The sequence below is a fragment of the Chlorocebus sabaeus genome, chromosome 7 (genome assembly GCF_047675955.1).
Source record: "Chlorocebus sabaeus isolate Y175 chromosome 7, mChlSab1.0.hap1, whole genome shotgun sequence".
NCBI lineage: Eukaryota > Metazoa > Chordata > Mammalia > Primates > Cercopithecidae > Chlorocebus > Chlorocebus sabaeus.
In genome coordinates this window covers 109358702-109386558 of record NC_132910.1, presented here as the reverse complement: position 1 = coordinate 109386558, position 27857 = coordinate 109358702, and the positions used below count along the sequence as shown (strand labels likewise).

Here is a 27857-nt window from a genome sequence, read left to right as displayed (position 1 = left end):
AGGTTTTCTTCTGTGTCAAAAGAAGGGGCAGTACCAGCTGTTGTAATATTATTTGATTCTAGGTGGGAGATGGAGTGTTAATAAAAAATAGTTTGAAATTTCATTCTTCAGGAGGAAATACTAGGGAAAGAAGATAAATGAAGAAAAACTGAGAAAAAATATGAAATGGAATGGACAAGTAGGGAATAAATAAATATAAATACTGACTGGGAGGGCTCAGGGAAACTGTTAGTTGCCTACCGATTCTCCATTTCCCATTTTCCTGTTAACACAACCCCTATCTTGTTTGTAGGGACACTGTGTTCTGCACATTAGATGAGGTGACTGCCCCAAGCAATAAAATGACTCCTGTTTCTGGCTTTCCCTGTTTCCTTGGCAGCGAGGTGGGACTGTGTGACCCAATTCTGACCATGAGACCTAAAAACTAGAAATCTTCTTGGGAATTTTTTGGAAAAGCCATTGCTTTCCTGATAATGGGGGGAGAATCCTGCTTTACATCACTCTTCCCCTTTTCCCTGCTTTGAACATGAACTTGGTGTCTGGAGCGACAGTAGCCATCTTTTCATCTATTAGGAGTCAATGTAACATAAAAACCAGTGCCTGAAGAACGGAGGAATGGGAAAGGTAGGAAGAACCTAGGAGCCTCAGGGCACAGCTGAATAGCTGCTGCAATGCCAGCGAGCACTTACTTCTGGGGTGTGTGTGTGTTAAACTCTTAGGTTCAGGGGTACATGTTCAGGTTTGTTATATAAGTAAACTCATGTCATGGGGGTTTATTTTCAGATTATTTTGCCACCCAGTTACTAAACCTAGTACCCAATGGTTATTTTTTTATGCTCCTCTCCCTCCTCCCACCCTTCACCCTCACGTAGGCCCCACCCAGTGTCTGTAGTTCCCCTCTTTGTGTCCATATGGACTTTGTTTATGTGAAAAAAAAAAATTCTTAAATTCTTATTTGTTTAAGTCACTGTTGCTTGGTCCTTCTCATTGTTGCACCTATGATGCATTTCTAACTGATACAGAAGGACTGATGAAAACAGCAATACAGACTCTCTACTATGGAAAGGAGCAAAAGAACTGAAATTAAGTAAAGGAACCCTGCAATGATTGCCAAAAGCTGAAGGCAAGGTGTGGGGTTTAGGCTTATGGCTTTCGAAATTACTTGGAAAGTTAGTCAGGATAGATAAATGTGATGTTTTTGTTTGAAGACTGGCTGACAACAATTAGAGGAACAAGTGAGATACAAAAGTAGGAAGTCCTGTGAGTCATAATTTTAAAGAAAAATTGATGCAAATCTAAGGAGACACTTTAAAGGGAGACTAGTCCCTGAACATAACATGTAGCTTTCTTTCCTTGCTGTATTTTTACAGTAAGTTTTTTAACAGTCTTGGGTTTGTAAAAGGTCTACTTTAGGTATGTACAAGTATGCTTGCATCAGACACACCCGAATTGAAGAATATTCTATGGAGCAACTTGTCCATATTCTTCAATTCTCACAATGTCATTGTTTCCTGATTAAAGGAGATGATACAGCTGTGGTCACTGAATGCAATGTGTGATCCTGGACTGGAGCCTGGATTAGAAAAGCATCATTCTGGGCCTGGCGCGGTGACTCACGCCTATAATCCCAGCACTTTGGGAGGCCAAGACAGGCAAATCATGAGGTCAGGAGTTCGAGACCAGCCTGGTCAATGTGGTGAAACCCCATCTCTACCAAAAAAAAAAAAAAAAAAAAAAAAAAAAAAATAGCCATGGTGGTGCCTGCCTGTAGTCCCAGCCCAGCTACTCGGGAGGCTGAGGCAAAAGAATCGCTTGAACCCGGGAGTTGGAGATTGCAGTGAGCCGAGATCGCGCCACTGCACTCCAGCCTGGGTGACACAGTGAGATTCCATCTCAAAAAAACAAAAAGAAAAGCATCATTCCCCCTGCCACTCCTCATAAAGGATGTAATTGAGACGATTGCTGAAATACAGACTTCAGTTAAATAATATTATTTTTCAATGTAATTGTATTTAGTAATTGTATGGGGGCTAAGAGACTGTAACTCTTTGGAGATACATGCTGAAGTGCTTAGTGAAGGGTCATAATGTCTGCCACTGAGTCTCAAATGACTCAGCAAGAAAAAATATGTATCTATGTTTGGTGAGGGAGATAAAGTAAATGGGGAAAGGTGTTAACTATGAGTGAATCCAGGTGAAAAGTGTATGGATGTTCATTGTACTACTTTTGTAATATTTGTGTATGTTTGACAATTTTCAAAATAAAATGTTTTTAAAAAATAAGTTTAGGAAATATTTTTATCTTTTAGACTTGGAGCTGAAAGGGTTTCCAAGTTTTGAAATTGCCACTATTTTTAGAATATGTGACACCCCCTCTACCTAGAATTTGGGTGTATACTCACACAGTTTTTGAGTAAATATGAAATTACCCTGGACACTGTGTGTGTGTGCGCGTGTGTGCGTGAAGCTCTCTGAGAATTCTGGGTATAAGTCACAAAGACTTATAATTGCCAGTGATATTATTTATGAGATATTTAATTCCACTTCTCCTGTGTGTTCATAACTTGGAATCTGTGATTTCTTTCTTCCATCTTTAACCGAAAGGACAATTTCAAAGGCATTTAGAGACTTTGAGAGTTTGACAAGGTTTTTCTGGACATGATGCATAGTGGGGATCTAACCTTTTGTGGGAAAATAACAAAAAGCATGACTCTGAATGCCATCAAGGGCAGTCCAGGGCAGTGACTGTTGGCTGACTGCTGTCTACAGACTACAGAAAAGTGGCCACTGCTTCTTTTTTTTAGGATTGCTGTGGTGGCTATTACATTGTTAATGACATCTACTTGCCGGTGAGTTTAATTTTAATGCTTTTCCATACAACTACTTATTATTCAGCAAAATCAAAGAGGCTGATTTAAATTTGAATAGTGTGTTTCCTGCTTTTGCCTTTTTTTGGAATTGCCACAACCTCAGACAACAGCAGTCCCTAATGTGTGCTCCCCACACCTGTATGGCATGTTTACAGCACAGGCTAAAGTGTAGCTGCTGCAGGGCAGGGAGGGTCATTCTTAGACATTCCCAGATATACTGTTGTGGGCTTTGTACAGGCTTCTTAAACTTCAGTTTCTTCTTCTGGAACAGGAGAATTACTAATGTCAGAGGCATTGGGGTGGGTAAAATAAGGTGGAGACCTAGCGGGCTGCATTCCCAGGAGCTTAGGCATTCTTAGTCACAGGATGAGATGGGAGGTTGGTACAAGATAAGGTCATAAAGACCTTGCTAACAAAACAGGTTGCGGTAAAGAAGCCAGCCAAAACCCTGCAAATCCAAGATGGTGACAAAAATGACCTCTGGCTTCTCACTGCTCATTATATGCTAATTATAATGTACTAGATTGCTAAAAGACACTCCCACCAGTGCCATGACAGTTTACAGATGCCATGGCAATGTCAGTTACCCTATATGGTCCCAAAAGGGGAAAAACCCTCAGTTTTGAGAATTGCCTGCCCCATTTCCAGAAAACTCATGAGTAATCCACCCTTTGTCTAGCATAGAATCAAGAAATAAGTATAAGCTGCTGAGCAGCCCATGCTACCACTCTGCCTATGGAGTAGCCATTCTTTCTTCCTTTACTTTCTTAATAAACTTGCTTTCACTTTTTGGACTCACCCCAAATTCTTTCTTGTGTGAGATGCAGGAACCCTATCTTGGGGTCTAGATCGGGACCCCTTTCTGGTAACAGTAACTACTCCCTGACAGGTTGTTTCGTATGATTAGATAAAATTAATGGATGTGCAAAATCTCCTCACTGTTACTTTTCACAGAAGTCTCAGTACTAGATGACAATTTCCCATTTTTTCTAAGCCCATTGCTCTTAACTTCCAGGTTAAGGTATTTCCAGATATTTCATTCCACTCCACCTGTGTGTTTATGACTTAAAATCTGTGATTTTTGTTTTCCATCTTTAGCCAAAAGGACAATTTCAAAGGCAGTTAGAGGCTGTTAGAGTCTGAGACAAGGTTTTACTGGACACGGTTAGTTCTATTGTAACTAATGACTGTACTAAAAATATACTTCCTAGATTCCACACCATCCAATCAATCATCAATCCATGAAATTATAAGCACCATGGGCCAAATACTATCTGAAATGCTAAGCAGCACATGTTGTCTAATTTGATGCTAAGACCCTCTCTGATATCAAGTAGGTATTACATATGCCTTTTTTCTTTTATTATAAATGTATATCAGGAACTAGTTAATACTCTTCATCTTTTGTAGAGCACCCTCATCTCCAAACCTTTCCAGTTTGTCTTTTAATGAACAGAGCAAGTAGTTTGTGTTGCCAACTGCCTAACTTCCTCTTTCTATCCATAATGCTATCTCAATTTAATGCCTCCCATGATGGGAGATGGTCGCTAATTCAGGTCACTGGGTGAAGTAGTGAGGAATGACTCATTTTCTCCCTCTTCCATCATACTCTCTTAATGCTTTTGCCACTTGGGCATGCTTTGAATGGCCCCTGCTCACCTGCCCATCTGTACTCATCTCGTTAGAACAATACATGGGTTGGATGCACATCTATGAAACGTGGAAGGAAGCACCCTTCTTTTAGAATTGAATTTTTCGCTCTTACTGCCCAGTCTGGAGTGCAATGGCGCGATCTCAGCTCACCGCAACCTGTTTTCCGCCTCCCGGGTTCAAGTGCCTCAGCCTCCCCAGTAGCTGGGATTATAGGCATGTGCCACAACACCCAGCTAATTTTGCATTTTTAGTAGAAACGGGGTTTCTCCATGTTGGTCAGGCTGGTCTCAAACTCCTGACCTCAGGTGATCTGCTTGCCTCGGCCTCCTAAAGTGTTAGGATTACAGGCGTGAGCCACTGCGACTGGCCCCTATTCTTTCTCCCCGTAAAAAAAAAAAAAAAAAAAAAAATGCCTTTCGCTTCTCTCTCACAATTCATTTTGCATTCTCTCATCTTTTAGGAACAAAGAATTCTTTTAGCCCATCGCCTCCCACTTGCAATCCTTCAGCACCTGACTATCTGAAATGAGTCAATTTCTCATCTCTGCTTATTTCCCCAGAGTGCGAGCCATCATGTCTAATTGCAGCTGTCTCTCACTTGGACTTCCTGCTTCCATGCCGGCCTCTTTTCATCCTGTTCTCCACACAGCAGCCCGAGGGATCTTTCAAAATTAAAGTAGATCATTAATGTGTCTTCTTCTAAAACTTCTACTGACACTTCATTGTTCTTGGAATAAAATCCAAACTTTAAACCTTTACCTTTTAACCTTACATAGATGGGCCAATCCTATTCACTAACTTTGGTTTCTTTTCACTTTTCTTCCCTCACTTAATTTGACCTACAAACACTGTCCTCTCTTGATGTGCTAGGTTTGGTCTGACTTTAGAGTCTTGAGTTGGCTGTTCCATCTATGTGAGTGCCTGCATTGTTCTTCCCTCAGATCATTACAAGGCGGACTGTTCCTCATTCTTCAAGCCTCAGCATAAGTATCCCTCTCTTAGGGAGACTGCTTGGGATCCCTCTTTCTATCCCTCTATCCCTTTAAATTCCTTGCTAGTTACTATCCTATTCCACTACTTTCTCCTTCATCACAATACTTATTACTCTTTGAGATATCTTGTTTATTAGTTTACTTTTTGTTATTTAAATATCATCACCAGATTATAAATTCCCATAGGTGAGAGATCTTTCTGGAGTTGTCCATCATTTATTTCTGATGCCTGTATTGGTGCTTGGCATATTGTAGGAAGTAAAACAAAATTGAAGGAAAGGAAGAATGAATAATTGTCCGTGTATCTGAAATACTTAGAAGAGTATTTTAAAATAATGGTGTCGTGAAGTTCTTTTTAAGGCATATAGAAAGTAGTCCTTTTCTCCAGACTCTGTTGTCAGCCAGGTAAGACCCAATTTCTATAAATATCCCCCAAGGGCATTTCAGGCCTGATGTTAACATAGTCTGCCACCAAGACCTTGTTTTCTCAAAGGACGTAAGCCCTTTACCTGCCTCATAGAAACTCTAGGGACTATAGATTTTGTCTGTGAAACAACTAGACTAAGAAAATTTAATTGTTTTTCGGGGGAAAAAGGGAAGGAAAGGATGAAAGGAAGAGATAGTTAAGGAAAGAAAGAGATAAAAAGAGAAATATTTCAAATGAGGACTAGCTCACCAGTAAGCACAGTGGTGGGGATAATGCTGTATTTCCCACAGCTGTAGTTTGTCATCAAATATTGGTAAAAATCCTAAAGAGAGGTTGGATTTTACATTTAGATTCTAGAGCATATATCTGTACTAATCAAGTGAACAAAGCTATTTTTCTAGTTTAGCTAGGTTTCTATTAGAAACCCCAATTACTTTTGTACTTTTCTATTAGAAACCCCAATTACTTTTTCTATTACAAAACCCCAATTACTTTTGTACCAGCCTAATATAAATTCACAAATTGGCATAGAAGTTACTTTTTTTTGGAAACAGTAAACAAAACTTTGTGCATTCCATGTGTATGGAATTCTTTCAGCTCATAAGTGTAAACCCTATTTAGTACACCAATATTGCAACTCCAAAGTGTATATGATTTCCTGGCTATGTTATTTTGAAACAGTTAATACGAGTTTCCAAATATGTATCTAATTTATGCCAGAAAATAATTTAACCAGTGGAAGAATATGACTTCGTTCAGTTGAAGGTAAACCACTAATCTTTTCATATGTGTATTAAAACTATAGTTTTCCATGACCTATAGTTATAATATTTCTAGTCATGTTAGAAGGCATTAACAATGGTTTGCTTATAATGTATACAGTATTTGCAAAAAGACCCTATTTTAAGTCAGGTATCTCTTACAGTTCAATACTTGGGTTAATAATTACCCGCAAGAATGATTGAATGTATTCTTATTTTAAAGATGTTCTGAGCAAGCTATTTCTCTAGATAGCATGTCTATGGTTCTGCAATTCTTAGGAAAATTGAAAGTCTGCTGAGGATATTGAAGTTATTGCTGATTGATGCATTTCCCATAATGCACCTTAAACTTTCAGCACTGTTTCATCATACTCTTAAGGTGTCCTTTATAAAGGAAAATACAAATGAGAAAAAGTAATGAATTTACACCCATGCATTAAACATATCATGGGTAGTACTATTGATTAAAATGTAAATATATTAAAATAGAGAGAGTAAAATTATATTCTTAGAGGTATTAGGCCTTGGTCCTATAAACACAATATTTTCAATTATTTGTCTATGTGCTGTTTTCTACTGCTGTGAGGTTATAGTTGCTGAATAAAATCTCTTAAATCTGTTGACTGATACTATCTAACAACCTTTGTGTTGCAAAGTTACTGATTGATTAAAGAGTACAGATTGTATGTACTTCCAAATAATGAGTTCATTCCATTTGATTCAAATAACTGTGTATAAGTATTTTGTCCATCCATTGTCCATTATTGTATGAGACTTTGTTAATGTTTTCTGTTATGTTTTATTTATTGCCTTATTTGCAAACTGGATAAGAGGGCTTTCCAGAGTTAAAGAAAATAGTGAGTTGGAAAATAACACAAGGGAAATAGGAAGTGTGGAAAACACAACACAGACTAGATCAAACTCTTGAGAATGAAAAATAGAGATAATAGTTGGATATCTGTGGAGTGCAATATCAAAAAGGCCAGTCCTATCACAGTCAGGGTATTCAACAAACATTCTGTAGTGTGTTCCACACATATTTTGTGTATTTTATAGATAGGAATAGGGAAAAATATTTTAAAAATGTATTAAGGTCCTAGGAAAACAATGTGAAAACCAGTATCTGATTTGACTTGGTCATAGCCTATGTCTTTCCAGTGACTCAAGTGCAATGGCCACGACCTCTCTAAGGATTGCTTTCAGTTTCTAACATTTTAGTCCATTTTTGGTAATTTGCCTGAGTTACTTCCTTGTGAAAACCAGTAGCTGATTCGACTTGGTCATAGCCTGTATCCTTCCAGTGACTCAAGTGCAATGGCCACGCCCTCTCTAAGGATTGCTTTCAGTTTCTCATATTGTAGCCCATTTTTGGTAATTTGCCTGAGTTACTTCCATTTTGTGCAAAACCTGGATTCGAATTACTAATATACTACCATCCTAACTCTGGCACGTGGCTTACAAAGACCTTCATGATCTGGTTCTGGTGATCCTCTCTAACTTCATCTCCAAGCATTGCTTCAGCCCTCCTCTTAAACTACCCCAGACTTCTCACCGTGTTCTTAGCCTGCCATGTCCTTTCCTGTCTCCATGACCTTGCACAAGCTGTACCCGTCCTTGCAGTGCCCTTCTCTTCTCTCCCTGGGAAATAAAACATGGTAAATCTGCAACCAGTTCAGCTTGCTTGGCTAGCTTGTTTCCCTGTTAATGGGAATAGGAATTCTCATCTTATAAAATGAGATATAATAAATGATAAAATATTATATAATTATAAATCATTTTATCATATATTATCTATAATAGTAATATTTTATCATATGTAATATATTAATAATATAACAATATACATTATTTTGTTATATGTAATAAAATAGAAATTACTTATTATATGTAATAATAATAAAAATGAGAGAGAATTTGATTTTGGTGTTTGTATGTGACTGAAAAAACTCGGGCTTGGGAATCAGATAAGCTTAGGTTCGAGTTCTGGACTAAGTGTTGATGTGCCCATGACCTTGACAAATTTCTAAATTTCTCTCTTCATTCTGGAAAGGTGAGAAAACATTACCTTTCAGGGTTCATGTGAAAATCTAATCAGACAACATTTATGAGTGCTTATCATTTAACCAAAACATTAACAATTTAACGACTCTTACCTATAACTTTAATAATGTAAATAATTCCTATTAATAATTAGAATAAGGCCGGGCACGGTGGCTCACGCTTGTAATCTGAGCACTTTGGGAGGCCAAGGTGGGTGGATCATCTGAGGTTGGGAGTTCGAGACCAACCTGACCAACATGGAGAAACCCCTGTCTCTAATAAAAATACAAAGTTAGCCGGGCGTGGTGGTGCATGCCTGTAATCCCAGTTACTCAGGAGGCTGAGGCAGGAGAATCGTTTGAACCCAGGAGGCGGAGGTTGCAGTAAGCCAAGATCGTGCCATTGCACTCCAGCCTGGGCAACAAGAATGAAACATCTCAAAAAAAAAAAAAAAAAAAAAAAGTCAGAATATCATAACATTGATTTAGAACACTTTGTGTATCTAAGTACATAGAATAAAGCACATTATAATATACATTAAAAATCTGCCGCAATTTCCCCAGAATAAATTTAAAAGTGGTGTAGGTCACTGGGAGACTAATTAGAGAAGAATGTGATCGAGTAGTTTCTAAGGGGTGAGAGTGTCATGTGAGACTATTCCTTACTCCTACCAATTATTTATTACACATTCTATTGTTTTAGACATTGCATCAGAAAGAATTTGTGGGAGAAATTTAATAAATATGCCTAATAATTTGGGATTTTTCACACTTTGAATAACACTTTTATACATTGGTATTTCATCTATAATAGTGTGATTAGTGTTGATTAAAGCAATAGGAAAAAAACATATAGAAAAGTGTAGGGAAAAGAGATTAAAAACAAAAGTTACATGAAAGGCAGGTGTAAGTGAAATATGAGGAACCACTATGGGCAACAGAATAGAAAAGTAGGGAAAATTGGTATCAGAAAGAGTACAGAATTTTGAGCCAAGATATTTGAGTTAGAATCCAAATAGGGTAAGCACATTTTTTGTGTGTGACTTAAAAAATAAATGACCAAATAAAGATAGACTAACCCTATCTATCATTAGGCAAGTTTTGAAAATTCTGATTCTCCTATAGAAGTTTCTTGAGAGTAAGGGTAAATATACACATTCACTTGTGTCTATTTTACAGTGTTGGGAAATAGCTAAAAATTTGATGTGATATGATTTGCAAATAAAAAGGGTGCATCTCTTACTAAGGTATTTCATTATAATGATTATTTCTAATTACTGTGGCTTTGTGTTTATAATTACTGATTTTAGGGTATGTCCATGTATGCTTCCTTCATGGTTATTCTTTTTTATTCTTCCACCACTAAAACTAGAAATTTAGACTGTACTTTATTGCTCAGGGAAGGCAGAACACAAAAAATCTTTCTAGAGTCCTCAGCTTCTTGGCTTTAAATTCCAAAGCTTTTTAGAGTCATGGCTTTCAATGACAAAAGACAGGTGCTTGAGAGACGAATATTTTTTCTTTCTTTTTATTTACTTCTTTTATTTACCATATTGGTCTTGAACATTAAGATCCAGTAATGAAGGACACAGAACATCCAGTCTTTCCACAACCTCTAGAGAGAGTTAAGGGTTAAGTATGTATGATGCCCTCAAAGCAGTTTTCCTGAACCTGCTGAGAGTGAAATGTGAGAAGGAAGCACCCTGTCCCTTTGGTATTAAAACTCTGTAGAGGGAGGGAGGAGGTGGAAATTGCTAAGAGAATTTGGGGGACTGCCTAAGCAGAAGTGATTCTTGTCTCGAATCCTAAAGTCCAGCTCAATGAAAGGGCAAGTCTCTAGGAGAAGCAGGGTCTTGATGTGAGGGAGGCGATGGTGAATGGGTGAGCTAGACCCAGAGCCTTTGTCAGCCCCGAATCTGCCTGAGTTCCCAATAGGTGAGAAAGGACACTTGAGGGCTTCTTATGCTCTCCTGAGAAGGCTATGAGCAGATGGTGGTGGCGGTCTTTGGTGATAAACATGTGGATTAGCTGGAGAACAATGTGGAAGAGTCGTTGAATGCCTTGATGGGTGCTGGTGTCACCCATCCCTGCCAGAGTGAGTTAACCGTCAGGAGTAGCTGGCAAAGTGACTGGAGGTGTTCACCTGTCTACCTGCCTCCTCAATTTTGATGTTTGTGAAGCTGTCACTGAAATCAGATGCTGTTGGTCAGAAGGGTAAAAGGGTAGAGAAGGTAAGATTTCTTAAGTGATTGAGATTGTATTTTATACACAGTTCTACCAAAAAGACACCTCCACTCATATATATGTTTATCACAGCACTATTCACAATAGCAAAGATATGGAATCTATCTAGATGTCCACCAACGGTAGATTGGATAAAGAACATATGGTACCATGGAATACTACACAGCCATAAAAAATCATGTTCTTTGCAGCAACAGGGATGTAGCTGGAGGTGATTATTCTAAGTAAATTCACTCAGACAGAAAAACTAATGCTACATGTTCTCACTTATAAGTGGGAGCTGAACACTGGGTGCAAGAGTAAACACACACAAAAGGATGGAGACAAGAGATACTGGGGATTCCAAAAGGGGAGGGGGTGGCAAATTCTGAAAAACTGCCTATCAGGCACTATGTTCATTACTTGGGTGATGGGATCATTAGAAGCCTAAGCCTCAGCATCACACAATATAACCATGTAACAAACCTGCTCATATACCCACAAATGTAAAAAAAAAAAACAACAAAAAACAACCAAACAAACCCAGATTGCATTTTAAAGAAAAAGTGCCAGATTTTAAAACCAAGCTACTTTGAATTAGCAAATTTAAATGTTCTATTATTTTATGTAGGAGTCATGAGCTCTGAATTTTAGTCATAGAAACATAAAATGTAATTTTTGCACATCTGAGGTTTGTGGTCTATAAACATGAAAATGTTTACACTATATATCGTACCTGGTTTTGGTATGCTTAATGATGGCAAAAGATTTAAAGTGTGTGTGTGTGTGTGTGTGTGTGTGTGTGTGTGTGTGTAGTAGTAGTAGTTTATAACATTTCCTTCTACCCTCAAACTTCATGTCAGAGAATGCTGGCATTACCTTTGTTATTATTCCCTGAACCCCTCCCCAACCCCATGCTTTCTGAGGAAATAAAGGACAGAAACCGAAGGGCGGATTCTCCTGAAAAAATTAGAAGTAAATTTTGTGTTCGAGATGGCCCTGTGCAGCAGGGGAACATGTGTGTCAGGAGTGGATCAGGAGTGAGGGGCTGAGTGATTGAGGAAACAGAGGGGCAGAGAGTGAGGCCAAGGGGCCTTGGATCAAAGAGAGAGAAATAGTGAAGAGTCAAAGGCAGGCCAGGTGCAGTGGCTCAATCCCAGCACTTCGGGAGGCTGAGGTAGGCAGATGGTTTGAGCCCAGGCATTTGGGACCAGCCTGGGTAATGTAGTGTGCCTTCCTCTCTATAAATTTTTTTTTAAAAAATAGGTAGGCATGGTGGCATACACTTGTAGTCCTAGCAACTCGCGAGGCTTAGTTGGGAGGATTGCTTGAGCCAGGGGGCAGAGTTTGCAGTGAGCCAAGATTGCATCACTGCACTCCAGCCTGGGCCAGGAGAGCAAGACCCTGTCTCAAAAAAGACTCAAAGCCTCTAGGGGATTGAAGAACAGAAGAGGGCGTGGGGCTTTCAAATTGAACCTGCTATTTTTACTAGCATAGGAACTTTGAAAAAAGGTGCCCAAGAGCCAGAAGCGCTACAAAAAGCTTTGTACAGATTTTTCCCATTAAAATGGATTTGATAGACAAATGACTTGCCACATTATTTTGGATCACCATTGAAGACAAATGCTCAGTGGTTGAGAAAATATCAACAAACAAAAGCAGGCCCTCTTTCCTGTCCAGGGTGCTTAAACTGCTGTGCCGCAAGTTCACAGGATCAGGGGTAACGACTGCAATTAGAAGGGCAGAAATAAAAATCTAAATTTGACTTTGCTCAACTGGCCACCTCTGCTGATCTTAACACAAAGAGGGAGGTTAAACGGAGGTTAAGAAGCTAACAGAAAGCATGACTGATGATGTCATTGTGTCTAAGTTTGAAATGTGTGAGAAAGTAGAAACATTTATAAACCATGAGGCAGTTTTGCAATTTCCAGCAAATCAGCCACAACTGAGAAAGTAAAAACGGCAAATCTTCTGGACCATTGAAAATGAATCAAACATTTCTAGCCTGCTCTGGGAAAAACCCATTAAAATATCAAAAGGCTGGGGTGAGCAACAGAGGGTGAGAGAAGAGGATAAAAAGAATCCGAGGTTTTATGAGTGAAGACAATGGCAGAGTGGATTCTGCTGCATCTCAGAAGCCAATGTGTGATGCACCTGAGAACAGTTATTTTCATTAACTTATACTTGCAATATGTGCCTGGGAAAAGCTTCCAAAAAAGCTTCCTAGGGCAGTTTATCTGATTTCTTTCAATAGATCCAGGCACACACACATAAATTTTGTTCAAAATTTGTCATTTCATATCTATTTGCATGTTCTATTTTATACTGTTTTAATTTAAACTCTGTAAAGTTAGATTTATCTGTTTAAATGGCTACAACTACAGGAATCTGCAGGGTCATAACTTGCTTGTATTATTAGGATCAGTTGTTGGAACCAATTTACACAACACCGAAAAAAATCGACCAAAAATGTCCATGAACCCAGGTAACTGCAAAATGAGGTAGGGCTATAATCTGCAAATAGTATGTTTAACAGGCAGCTATTCCCTATGAAAGTCCTCATTCATGAGGAGGAAGTATTTACTAGGGAAATGAGTAGAAATAAGAATTTGGGTTGCAAGATTTGGGACCAAGACAGGGGATTTCTCTTTGTGAGTATTTTGTCAGAAGGCGTGGTGAGACTAAGGAATACAGAGAATTATTAAGATAGGAAGGATAAATTAAGCACTAAGGGAGAAAGAGGAACTGGTTAATTAGAACTGGAAGCCAGTATCTAGGTTGCTTAGCCAGGAAAGGGAAAGCTTCAGGGAGTCCACTTGGCACTAAATAGACAATCTGTGGGAGAGAAGCAAAGGAGGAGAAACCAAGCATGTAGCAGGATCAAAACTTGAAGGAGTTTGGGAGCAGTGGCTCACGCCTGTAATCCCAGAGCTTTGAGAGGCTGAGGTGGGTGGATGGCTTGAGCCCAGGAGTTTGAAACCAGTCTGGGCAACATGGTGAAACTCCCATCTCTACAAAAAATACAAAAATTAGCCAGCGTCATGGCACGCACCTGTGGTATCATATACTCAGGAGGCTGAGGTGGGAGGATCACTTGAGCCCAGGAGGCTGAGGCTGCAGAGAGCTGTGATCACACCACTGCACTCTAGCCTGGGCCACAGAGCAAAACCCTGTCTCATAAACAACAAAACAAGCAAGCGAAAAAAGAGATCAGACTTTCATGATAGCAGAGTTTACAACCAGTGTGGGATTTATGTTTCACCATATCAGGAATGAATACCTTGGGGTCGTTTAACGTAACAGTGAGGATGCTCTATGTTGCTCTGTGAGTGTCCTTTCAATCCCCACAAAGGTGAGGATTGAAACATGTTACTCTCTCAGGAAACTGTGTGTGCTGGAGTGGGGAGAGGGAAGAAAACAGTAAGTTTAGGGATATTCGACTCCCTACGACCAGGGCCTCCACTGTCCGCCCTCTCTGGCACCTGCATAGGCAGAAAGACAGAAGAGATGGCACTCTTTTTTGGTGGGAAGGAAGAGATTATGGGAGCAGTGAAGCACACAGGTATTTGGTGCCTACATTATCTGGGGCACCCAGAAAAAAGGAGGGCATTTCTCTGGACACTAGAAATGTCTGATAAATTCTGATAGCCTATAAATTACTCCTGAGAAGTTGGCAAAGTTTCTTCTGCTGTAGCAATGCTCAGTCTCATTTTTCAACCTGTGGCACATGAAGCCTCTCTCACCTTAGAGGGGTGACCCCAATGGCCAAATTCATGATTTGCATGGCATGTGATGAAAAGGGCTGCCATCTTTAGAGATGACTCTATTGTCTGGGGAATAGGATAGGAGCATGGACTGGAGAGGAGATATTAATAGTGAAGACATCCACTGGGTGTTGACTGACTCTGAGCATTTTTTTTTTCTTTTTCTGCCACAGGGTCTTGCTCTGTTGCCTAGGGTGGAGTGCAATGGCACCATCTTGGCTCACTGCAACCTCTGCCTCCCAGGCTCAAGCGATCCTCCCACCTTAGCTTCCTGAACAGCTGGAACTACAGATGCTTGCCACCACGACGGGCTAAATTTTGTATTTTTTGTAGAGATGGGGGTCTCGCCATGTTGCCCAGGCTGGTCTTGAACTCCTAGGCTCAAGCAATCCACCTGCCTTGGCTTCCCAAAGTGTGGGATTATAGGTATGAGTCACTGCCCCCCACCTTACTCTAAGCTTTTTTAAAGTCCCTGTCATTAAAGTTCCTCTGGGCCTGGCTGCAAACATGGTGATGGGCAGGTGCCATGAGAACCTTTCTCTCCTTGGTTGTGAGAATGATTTAAATGTTTTTCTACAATATAGGTATGTGAAGAGGGATTATACTAGCTTAGTGTAGTGGCAAAGTCTTAATCATTGAGGCTAGGATTTTGGTAGATAATACATTTATTTTAATAATTTCTGTCTAGGTTCTATTTTCAAGTGATATTTTACCCTTTTGATATTTCTTGCCCCTTTTGTCCTACATATGAAATTTGGAGACCCACTTTTAAAAGTGAATTAAGAATAAGGAGCTGAAAACTAAAGGGAACACAGCTATATGGTCTTAGTTTCTTTCTATGTGAAAAATGAGGACGTTGTCCTTTATAGCTTTACCTTGCCTTCCAACTCAAAAAAATCTGATTTTTTATGAAACTGAAATTAAAAATAGTACTTGAGTGACATTAAATAGAAACTGTCTAAGTAATAGCAATTTGCTCGAGGATCAAATTGTGGGAAGTGGAAAAAGAAACTTCATTTTTCCTTAAATGAATTAGATGAGAACCAAGGGAAAAGATTAGTAGGAGACAACAGCATAACTATACATATATATATATATTTGTAGTTTTATATATAACTATACATATATATGTATTTTATATATATATATATATTTTTTTGAAGATGGAGTCTCGCTCTTGTCACCTAGTCTGGAGTGCAGTGGCATGATCTTGGCTCATTTCAGCCTCTGCCTCCTGGGTTCAAGCAATTCTCCAGCCTCAGCCACCCAAGTAGCTGGAATTACAGGTGCCCACTGCCACACCCAGCTAACTTTTATATTTTTAGTAGAGACAGGGTTTTGCCATGTTGGCCAGGCTGGTCTTGAACTCCTGACCTGAAGTGATCCTCCTGCTTTGGCCTCCCAAAGTGCTGGGATTACAGGCGTGAGCCATGGCGCCTGATCAACTATATGTTTTAATCAGTGGAGTAACTCATATAATTACCTGGCCTCTCGGTTCAAGTGGATACTCAATCCTCTAACAAAAAAGTTATTTAAAATCTCAACAGCTTTTTGTTTTTTTAAGTGTGAATCTTAATATATCAGATTATCTCTGTTTCATTTGTAGCTAATCATGTGGGTAACATTTTGGTTCAACTGAGCACCTTGTCTAAACGTAGACCTAGGATTGCATTTGGAAACAGGAGCTAAGGAGAGAGAGAGAGAGCTGTGTCCATCTGCACTGGAACTCAATGAGAACTTGAGTTCCTGGAGCAATCTGGGAGGAGGAGTTGAGGAAGAATGATGGTGAGAGAGAGGTGGAAAGAGTTGCTGGCACAATGGCCAGAGGCAAGGGCTCCAGGTGGCCTACACCAGCTGGTGAAAAGTCCCAAGAGTACTATTCCCAAAGATTAACTCTCAGAATTTTTTTGAAAACATTGATGATTTCCAAAAGGCATATTTATTATCATAAAAGATTGAAGAAATCAAGAGACCCAGTTAATTTAGGTAGTACTGAAATAATTATAAAATGAATCTATTTAACAAATCTAATAATATCCAGGTTGCTATAAAATACAGTTATTTAGTAGGAAAATACCGAGTTCTAACATGAACAACACGATGTCTCACTTTACACTGTCCTTTTTTCCACTTGATATTTATTTTTGTTGTAATAGAGAACAAAACCTAAATTTGAAATATTCACAACTTGCCCTTGCTTATCTCCAAAGAAGGAAAGAGCTTTTGGTTTAGTGTTGGGTCCTTGTTGTTCTGATCACAGAAATAGATGAAGCTGTAGAATTTAAAAAGATGAGAGAGTATTGGATCACTACACATAGGAAGGAAATATAGCTGTTGGGGTTGTGGGGCTAATAAAATATCCAAGAGGAGGGAGAGGTAAGCTAACATAGGAATTAAGTCAGTATTTATTGGCACTTGCTATATGTATAGCTAAGTGTCATGTGCTGCAAACAAAAGTGCTTTCTATATATTCAAATTATTTACATATACTAATTCATCAGTTGTTGGTGTACACTGAGGAATGTACACAAAGCAGATAGCACCAGCTCATAAGAGGAGATATATAAACTCCTAGCATGGATTTGTTGAACTTGCCTTGGATGGGGAGGCCCTCACCGTAGGTGGTGGAAGCCCTGGATTTACCAGCTTTGAGACTTTGGACTGGTCAATATTTCCTTATGGATTAATATCTAAAATAGAGAAAAATCTAACTTGCTTGAAGGCCAATAAGCTAGGTCAGGGGTCTGTTAAGGTCACTTTAAATTCTATACTATAATTTAAGAAAGTGCTAGAATCGAATAATGTTTAACAGCATAGGCTTTTTAAGGAGATAGACTTGGATTCAAATCTCCTTTGCATCATTACTAGGAAGTGGTGCCAGGAATGCTACCAGATATTTCTCATTCTCTGTTTCCTATTTTGTAAAGCGAGAATATCTCATAGGGCTATTATAGGAATAAAATAAGATCATGTTTGTAAAGCACTTACATTGTTCCTCATCCATGGAGACCTCTCAATAAACAGGAAATAGAAAAACAACTACACCCGTAAACATAAGGATTGAAATCAAATGGTCTAAATGCTTACAGTTTTTCAGACAAAAAGTTAAACCTAACTAGAATACTCAACTCCAGGCATTTTAGTTTAACAAGTTTGTACTAATGTGTGAAACTGTGCTTGAAAGACTAGTTCACAAACATAATAATTTCCCTTTATGTAGATCAGGGTGCATTTGCACAGATTCATTAATCTTCCTTCCATTTGAAACTTAAAAATATGATTCAAAATACATAGTAAAAACAATACAAAATTGCCAGCAGCCCCCACAATATAAGGTGGTGAGAAGTTATTTAATTGGTACCATGCATGTTACTCAGGTGAGGGATACCCTAAAAGTCCTGACTTGACCACTATGCAATCTAGGCATGTAACAAAATTGCACTCATGCCCCATAAATTTATACAAATTAAAAAAACCCAACCGCCCCCAAAGTATAAGGTGGAACACAGTATACCTCCGTGGTCTGCATATTGGTGTGTTTATTCTCCCACCTTTTGGAATTGGATAAATATGCCCACATTCTCTTTTTCCATGTACTAACCAAGCTAACGGTCTGTTCTGGAATTGTCTCTTCCTTTTCTCTTCTTCATAGTTACAGAAGAAAACTGTTACAAGTTGTGAGAGTACTGGCAAAGGCCAGGTAGCCTGGTGTCTCTAGGAGTCTGAAAGTGAGGACCTTACTAAGCTGGGCCAGTCCTTGGCAAAATACTAAAGTGGATCAAGCTTATGTTTGAACTCCTTCTATTTCCTGTATCTTCACTTGTTCCCTGCCTATCTAAAACATTAAGTAAAAGAATTGTTTTGCTCCTGGCTAACCCGGTGAAACTCTGTCTTTACTAAAAAAATACAAAAAACTAGCCGGGCGAGGTGGCAGGCGCCTGTAGTCCCAGCTACTCAGGAGGCTGAGGCAGGAGAATGGCGTAAACCCGGGAAGCGGAGCTTGCAGTGAGCTGAGATCTGGCCACTGCACTCCAGCCTCGGCGACAGAGCGAGACTCTGTCTCAAAAAAAAAAAAAAAAAAAAAAAAAAAAAAAAAAAAAAATTGTTTTGCTTAGTGAAATCATTTAAGAAATAACAAAGCATTGTCTGATAATAACTTAAAATACAAGTTGTCCTGGGGATTGCTTTTTAATTACGAATTTTGAAATAATTACATACTTACAAGTTGAAAAAATAGTATAGAGAGGTCCTATACAGCTTTCACCCAGCTTTCCTTAATCTTACATAATTTTAGTACATTACAAAACTAAAAAATTAACATTGGCACAATACGATTAATTAGACTATGGACAGAAGGATTTTTAAAGAGTGAAAAATTCTTAAGGCTAAAAGGAAATCTTTTCTAAGTCTTAATGTCACCTCTGTTTGTGGGCCTCAATTTTTGCACTTGTCTTATTGAATTGAATTTTAGATCAACTTGCGGTCTTCTCCATTCTATCCCTTCAGAGCAGGGACTATGCTTACTTTAATAAGATAGGTGAATAAAGCATGGTCACTGCTCTAGCATGCATAGGTATTTTTGGTTGAAAGGATGACTAATAGTTACTTACGTCTGTAACGGGCTTTACAGTTTTCAAAGCCCATTTATACACATTATGGCTACTGAGAATTATCGTGGTCTGGGGGAGAGAGCACCGGCTTTGAAAGCATTCCAATCTTGGCATTTATTAGCTCGAGTCTTGTGACAAGGCACTGAATGTCCTACCTCGTGTGCTTAATTGTATCCACATAATAGAGTTGTTGTGAAGATTCAGGAGGTAATTTTTGTAACAAAGAACGGAACACAGGAGGTCTGAGAGGTAGACAGGGTAAAGGATTTGATTGCCATTTCACATGCTCAGAAGAGGTAAATCATTTGCTGAAAACCATAGAACTGGTACATGGTAGTGCAGCTAAGCATCTTACGTTAGGTGTCTTCCATGGTATCACATCGCCTTTCCCGTAACAGGAAAGTGGATATAAAAACAAATAAAACAAAACAAACACACAGAGAAACAACCACCATGGGGCATTTACAGAGGTTTAAGAATTTGTCCTTATGCATGGTTGTTGATTTCCGTTGCTGTGTGCCCAGGAAATCCTCACTTACGTGAAGCCTGGGTGAGGGGCTAAACTCAAGGTGAACCCTGGCTGTGGGTGCTATTTCAGGGGGTCTCTGAAAAGTGTTCCCCCACCCTAACATGCAGTTAACACCATGTAGCCAGGAATTGGCTTGCCAAACTTTGCTGCAAATGTTTATGCCCTCATTTCCTGGGGAAGGCGTGGAAGGATGAGAACTTGGAGCTCTCAACTTACACTACATTCCCAAATTTTCTTTTGAATCAAAAGAGAAGTTAAATTTAAAGAGACAGAGGGTTTTGGCATCATCATGACCACCATCATTATTATTTCCTGCTCATGAAAATAATTATTAACAAAAAGGTACATGTAAACATGGAATTTTTTTCCTAACCTGAAATGACTGGTAACACAGTGGTCAAAATTGCTTCTCAACCTGCCCCAAACACCTTTTATATACCCTTAAGTTCTTTATACTAGAATGACTATTCTGGAAATATTCCTCTGGCTTATTTAATCTATTCACTTCATTGAAATGGAATAGGGATGGTAAAATATGGTATTATTTTTTGAAGCTGTTGGCCACAAATGTCAAAAGCTCTGGTAGTTTAAACATGGAATTAGAAACATTACATTTTTGGTGGTGGTTTGCAATTTATTGTTTTCCCTTCAGTTAAAAAATAGGAATGTCAGTAATCAAGATTAAAGATGGAGAAAGCTAGTACTAGAATATTTCCCTGGGATTCTGAATAGTTTCTGTGGTTTTGATGTCATCCTTTAATTTTAACTCTAGATGAGATGGAGTAGAGGGAAGGAGGAAAGAAGAAGAAAAAGGAAAATATAATCACTTTGACACACTGCAATTGGGAGAGTCAGGATTGAAAGTTACCCTGAGACATTCCTTAATAGAAGAGCTCAGAGTTAACAAAACTTATGCAAACTTTTAAGAGACAGAACTATAAAAAGGCTTGTTAACTTCTAAATTAGTGAAAGCCCACATTCCCAGAATCATAAAGGACTAAAGATACCCAGAAAGTTTTGTTCTTGGTTTGGCTTTGACTTTTTCATATTTATTACCTAAGAAACAAAAACATTTTATTTCTATCTACATACTATAATTCAAATGGAGCTTAACACACAACAGCTGTTTCCTTTGAATGTAAAAAAGATTTTCTGAAAAATAAACCATAGCACACATAGAGAAAACAAAATTTGTCATTATAGTAAAAATAACATGCCCACTTGAAGCTTCTTTTGTGCTGTGTTTTTCATTGCTTTGTGCTTTCCCTTGTTTTTCTTTCAAGGAACAGTGATAAATCTTGCTAAATAAAGAGTTTTAAGAATGCATCTCCCTGCCCAGAAGCACACCTATGATAGCAAATCACAAAGGATAAGGGCGACAGAGCATTACAACTACACAGAAGCTGGCACAAATGTGAGGACTTTCCTAGGATTTTTCAAAGAACATATTCCTTGAATACAGTTTAAGAATGACTACTCTTTAAACATTATAATGTTGCTTATAATATAAATTATATGAATTGGTTATTATGAAGCCTAGGTTTACATGGCACATCAGTCTTGCTTCACTATTGACTATGATAAGATATTACAGTTTTTAATACAAATACCAGACATTTACTAAGAAGAACAATTCTGAAGTGAGATTACAATTTTATCAGTAAATGCATTTTATCTTAAAAGCATAAATATAAGGAATAAACATTTGTGCTTGCGGTTATTCCACAAAATACTAAGGTATACAAAATTAGATACTGAGCATACTTACAATATTTTCCAATAATTAAGATGTAGAAGAAGACAGGAGTCATTTCCTTCTCTCTGAGCAACTGATTAATGAAAGTGAACAAAATTTGGTCTTGGTTTCTGAATCGCATACAGCTCACGGTGGTTGTGTGCTATTTCTGTCTGCAATCTTAGCAGCTACAAAGCAGTCCTCCCTCCTTCCACTCCCATTTCCTTTCTCTGTCTCTTTCCATTCCCTCTTTTTTTCTTTCCTCCTGTCTATTCTCAGGATCTCTTCTCCCCGCCCTCCTTCTCTAAATGTCCTAATCTCCTTCTTTACACATACGCACGCGTGTGCATGCACACACACACACACACAGCTGAGCAGCAATAAAGTTTCAGAGAACACACAGGATATCTACAAACGAGGGTGTATACAAACTCTGAGAAATGTCTGAACTGATCAAAGATACACTACCAGAAAGAAATTGAGCAAGAGATATCTCATAAGCAAATACATATTTTTTCCCCTTGTGACACAGGACTAGGAAAAGAATGGAATTACACAGGGCAAAATGCCTTTGTGGAATTAACTATGGGGTAGGAATTAAAGTGTAACTACAGCAATCATTTATAAAACTGTTTGAGTTTGGGAATTCGAACAATAGGATATTGTTGAAAGAAGAATACAAAGGAATAAAACAACAACTTAAAATCCTTTTGAACTTGTGAATTTTGCTACAATGGAGACCATGACATGTCACTGGATGTCCTGGAGCAAAGCCGGCCTGGGTTTAAATTATAGGTCCCCTGTGACTTTAGAGTTACGCAGGTGCTGACTCTTGGCTGAGCCTTGCTTTTCTGGAGCAAAATATGTACGCAACAAGGTAGCTCTGATGGCCAGCACAGGGCATAGTGAAGGGTGTAGGTCCTACTGCATTACAGGTGATTATTAAGTGTCAGTCATTCATATGGTGATTTTTATTATTTGACCAATTGCGGAAAAAGTATGAAAATGCAATGAACATTTCTGTAGACTGCATTTTCTTTTAACCAGACTGGGTCATTCTTATTTGGCAACTTGCTGATGAATTTCTGGAACAAATGAGTAGTAGCTCTTTGACATGAGGAATTTATTTTTGAGGTTAATGCTCCCTACTTGTAGATATACAAGTAGAATCTGCTTGGATTACATATCTGTACATCATTGACTTCAATATAATAAGCCTATTTCTAAATAAGGGCTAAAAGGTTATACTAACACTGCTTCCTCTCCCCATAAATATAATTAATTCCATGAAAGAAGAATTATAGGAATCTTCACAAGTCCTTATTCATTTAGCAGTAGATTTATTTAGTGAAGACACTGTTCTTTTGTTGGACATGCTTATGGTTAACTGAATTTAGTCCCATAAAATCTTCACTATTTTTAATAATACTTGAAATATTTTAAGATTATTATGTGGGTGGTTCATGGATTTTTTAAAAATTTATTTAGAAATAGTAGTTTTTTGGAAGGATGCTGTGGAATATGTCAAGGGCAGTATCAGAAGGAGGACCCATAAGAAGCTTCTTAATAGTAAAATTGAATAACTTGCTTTGGGAAGTGTCAATAAAAAGTAAGCTGTTGATACAGAGGTCTTCAAAATCATTCTGATGTTATTGTGCAAACTTTGAAAATCTTGCCTGAGCGCATTATCACAGATACATACAATTAGTGGGCCGCTAGCCAGGAAGTACTCGTTAACAATGTATTTTAAATCTTCTCAAATTATCAGGACAAAATTTCCAAATCATCTGTCATTTTACTAAGAATCTATTAGGTTTTACTAAAATAGATGTTTATCTGAATGAATAATTTTCATTGTTTGTCACTTCTGTCTTATTTTTGGCAAAGGCAGTGAATCTGGCATATTAGTTTTATAGAAGTATTTTGGTGGCAAAACCCAAAAGTGAATATAGTATACCCTGGCCATACATTGAGGTAGGTACTGTTTGTACTATGGGCTGGAGAATTCCTTATTGTGAGAGGCTGTCCCTTACATTGTAGAATGTTTAATAACCTCCCTGGCCTCCACCCACTGGATGCCTGTAGCACTCTCCAGTTGCAACAATTAAAGGTGTCTCCAGCAGCTGGCAAATGTTCCTGAAGGACAAGATCACTCCTGGTTGAGAACCACTGCATTGTAGCAAAAGACTCCCCTAAGTAATCTTTAGGTATTATTATTATTATTATTTAACCAGATTACTGAAATAGAATTCTTCTTAAGATTTGAATTAAAGTGTGTTTTCTCATTCTCTTGTTTTGCAGTTTGAAGACACATATTAAAGAGTTTTAAAAACAAATAGATAGTGTGTGTTCTTAGCCTTCTCTTCCTGCCTACATTGTTCAATTATAAACTTGCACTCTGGGCCCAATAGAATCTGTGATGTCAATGCCTCCACTTGGCTGAGCATGTCAGGGGTTTCTACCCTAGACACAGGCTAATAGAGGCTGATACCCTTTCTTATCTTTGAATCTCTTCTTAAAACCTTATTGAGGCTCTTTGAATAATAACAAAAACTTCTATTTGAAAATTACTTCTCAAACCAACCTAGTGAGTCAAACCAAACAAGCATTGTTAACCTGCCTGCACTGTACAGATCCACAACAATCTTGTGGCTTTTCCATCCTACCATGACGGAAATAAACCATGACTTTTTTTTTTTTTTTTTTTTTTTCAGTATCATGTTTTAAAACTGGGTAATGGCACTTGAGGGCTTCTGTCCATGTTTCTGAACCTTTTCACAATCACCATTTTTCAACAGTAGAAAAAGCCATTTTATGGTGTGTTTTTTTGATTGTAGACCTGGGAAAGTCCCAGTGTGAGAGGCTGGTGAAACCTCAATAAGACCTTCATCATGTAGAGATATTCGGATAATAGTAAACTAACCATACATTAAAAATATTAAGTGCAATCTAAAGGCTAAAATGCATGCTGCCAAATTGTTCATTCTATGCATCCATTTCTAGTTGACAGCTGTCAGTCAGGCAAGACCCTTGAGGAACTCATCACCTCTGTGTCACACCAAAAATACCAGCTGCTTGATTTAGCATTAAACAATTCTGAAATGAAATAACTTTTAGGGAGTGATACCTAGCAAAATGTGCAACTAGGACAGAGCAGTTAGTAGGCACAGGTATTTCTTAAAATATTTTGTATAAAATCTAAACAATTTTGCCCTAGATGAAAACTGACCAGAAGCTATTGTCATTTTAGCAGGAAATCAACCATTACATTGTAAGCCAAATCCCATGTGGATTTTCGTGTTGCCCTATATCTAGTTGAGGGATATAACAGGGAGATAACAGAATTTAGTGACCCTCTGCAAAGTTGGTAATGTGAAGAAGAGGAGGGCAGTGTCAACAAGTCAACAAGCTCAACATTTATCTATTCATCTCTGTATCATCTTACACAATAAGTGCAAACTCTGGGGAGGGCTTAGTATTAACTTTGTTTTACATAGTTCCCTTAACTGAATATATTCAAGCTCTAGGCTTATTCTATCTAGATTGAGCCTACCTTGCTCAAGGCTGATGGGATAAAATAAGTGATATAGTCTGTTGACTGGGTTAGTGGGTGGGATCTGGAAATTAACCTTGCTGTTTCATGTCTGGTAACCTGTGTGTTCCCTAAGCAGCCATCTTTCTTCCTCTTCCCTCACAACCTTAATGCGCATGCTCAGTCACTGTGGTTAAGCTGCAGCTGCTTCAGATTTCTTGATTGCACTTCAGCCACTCTGCTATGATTGGAGCCTTGTCTCTAAGTCCACTCACTTGCCTATGATCTACCTTGCTTTTCACCCCATGGGATCAACTCACGGGAGATCTGGTGCTCTTTGCCCTAGCCTGATAATCTCAATGTTCTCTCCTTTGGGCACTATCTCCTGCTGATGCTTCTTCATGCTTCATTTGAGGCTACCTGATTTATACCAGGGTATTTCCTACATGCTGGAAGACAGAATAAATTAGAAAAGTAAAAGTGGCTTGTTCCAGAAATACCAGTAGAACATTGGGAGTTCTGGTCCCACTTTTGCTCCTAATTAGACATGTAAACTCTGATAAGTCACTGAAAATCTTTAGTCTTGTTACCTCACTAGTAAAACAAATAGTCAATCTTTTAGATGTATTATAGCCCTGTCAGTTTATGAAATATGATACTCTGCTTTAAGATAATTTATGAATTATGGAGACAGAATGCACAAAGCTGATTGTCTGAAATACGTATATATTTTTACATTTTTCAATAAATATAAATTGATGCCATGAACATAATATATTAAAGGAGGTATGAGAGATCATCAAGGAGACTGGTTTGGAGGGCCGGGTAGGGTCAAGTGTGGAAGACTTTTTAGAGAAGAAGAGCTGTGTACTGAGTGTGGAAGACAAAGAAAGACAGACTGAGAGAGAGTAATGGAAACAACATTTCATATCAAAGACAAGTGAGTGCAAATACTCGGCATGTGCAAATAGCAGGTCTGGATGGGTTTATGGCCAGAAAATAACATAATTAGTATTGGAGAACTATGGAATAATTAGTTGTTGGAGAGTGTCAAACATTAGGTTGATTATTTTTTATTGTAAAATTTAAATTTAAATTCATAATCAACATATGGTAATTGTACATACTTATGTGATGTCTCAATGCTTGTATACATTTTATAATGTTCAAATCAGGGTAATTACCTTCTATCGCTTTAAACATTTATCATCGCTTTGTTGTGATAACATTCAAAATCTTCTAGTATCTTCAACTATATCTTCGACTATACACTGCATTGTTATTTGCTATGGTCACCCTGCTGTATAACAGAAACACCAGAAGTTATTCTCCCTGTCTAAATGTAACCTCGTACTTGTCAACCAACTTCTTCCCAGCCTCTGGTAACCACTATTCTACGCTCTACTTCTGTGAAACAAGCTTCTTTAGATTCCACGTATAATATTATGCAGTGTTTGTCTTTTGCGTCTGCCTTATTTCACATGACATGTTCTCCAGCTTTATCCATTTTGCTGAAAATGACAGGATTTCATTCTGTTTTATGGCTGAATGGTATTCCATTGTTTGTATCTATCTATCTATCTATCTATCTATCTATCTATCTATCTATCTATCTTTCTTTCTATCTATCTATCTATCTATCTATCTATCTATCTATCTATCTATCCATCTATCTATACAGTTTTCTTCAATCATCTGTAGATGGGCTTTTAGGTTGAGTCTATACCTTGGCTATTGTGGATGGTGCTGCAATAAACATGGAAGAGCAGATATCTCTTTGACATACTGATTTCTTTTCCTTTGTATATATCTCCAGTAATGGGATTGCTGGATCCTACGTTAGTTCTATTTTTAATTTCTTCAGGCACCTTCATTCTCTTTTCCACAGTAACTATATAACAATTCCTCATTTAATGCCACTGACAGGTTCTTGGAAACTGTGGCTTTAAGTGAAATTGCAAACTGTAAGTCATTGGAATTTAACTCCTGTTTATATATCAATTAGCCTATGATAAAATTGGTTCTGTTATACAGGATGTCTTTTAACTTAAAGTCACTGTTTCTAATAACTTATCCATGCTGTTAAGTAAGGACTTGCTGTACTAATTTACATTCTCACCACCAGTGCCTAAGGGTTCCCTGTTCTTCAGTTTCTGGGGAATGGAGTGATATGATCAAAAGGAGACTAACAAAGGAAACTAGTTTCATGACCATATGATACAAAAGATGAGAAAGAGCAGAGACTCTAGGTAAATGAGGCTATTGAGTAACAGAAGTAAGTCAGCTATTATGGTCTGTGTGACTGAGAAGGCATGCAAACACAATACATTACCAGAAAGAACATAATCTTAATAGTGGTTAATCATGAACACACTGACATTAGAACAGGGATGTCCAATAGAAATACAATGTGAGCTACAGATGCAATTTAAGGTTTTCTAGAAGCCATACTTAAAAAGTAAAAAGAAACAGATGAATCACTTTTAATAATAAATTTTATTTAACTCAGGATATTAAAAATATTACCACTTCAACATGTGATCAATATAAAAATTATTAAAGAGATATTTTTTATTAATGAGATAAATTATTAATGAGATAAGAGGTACATGTGCAGGATTGTTACAAAGGTATATTGTGTGATGTTGATGTTTAGAGTGTGAATGAATCCATTGGGAATGTACATCAGTTCAGACACTGTGGAGAGTAGTTTGGAGATTTCTC

General features: G+C 38.1%; 1 protein-coding gene and 1 long non-coding RNA gene across 4 annotated transcripts in view; one reads left to right on the top strand and one right to left on the bottom strand.

Annotated features, from left to right (window-relative positions):
* Positions 1-22009, bottom strand: part of RXFP1 (relaxin family peptide receptor 1) — a 124894-nt gene extending 102885 nt beyond the window's left edge. For all 3 annotated transcript variants that reach the window (XM_073017692.1, XM_008000108.3, XM_073017691.1), the window contains exon 1: positions 21635-22009. Coding sequence is in view for 2 of the 3 variants with exons in the window: in XM_008000108.3 (XP_007998299.2) it covers positions 21635-21743 (109 nt within the window). In the remaining variant the exon portion in view is untranslated. The remainder of the gene's footprint in view (positions 1-21634) is intronic.
* LOC103236449 (uncharacterized) overlaps positions 1-27857 on the top strand; it is a 111641-nt gene that overhangs the window by 49007 nt on the left and 34777 nt on the right. The gene's annotated exons all lie outside the window — the stretch shown is intronic.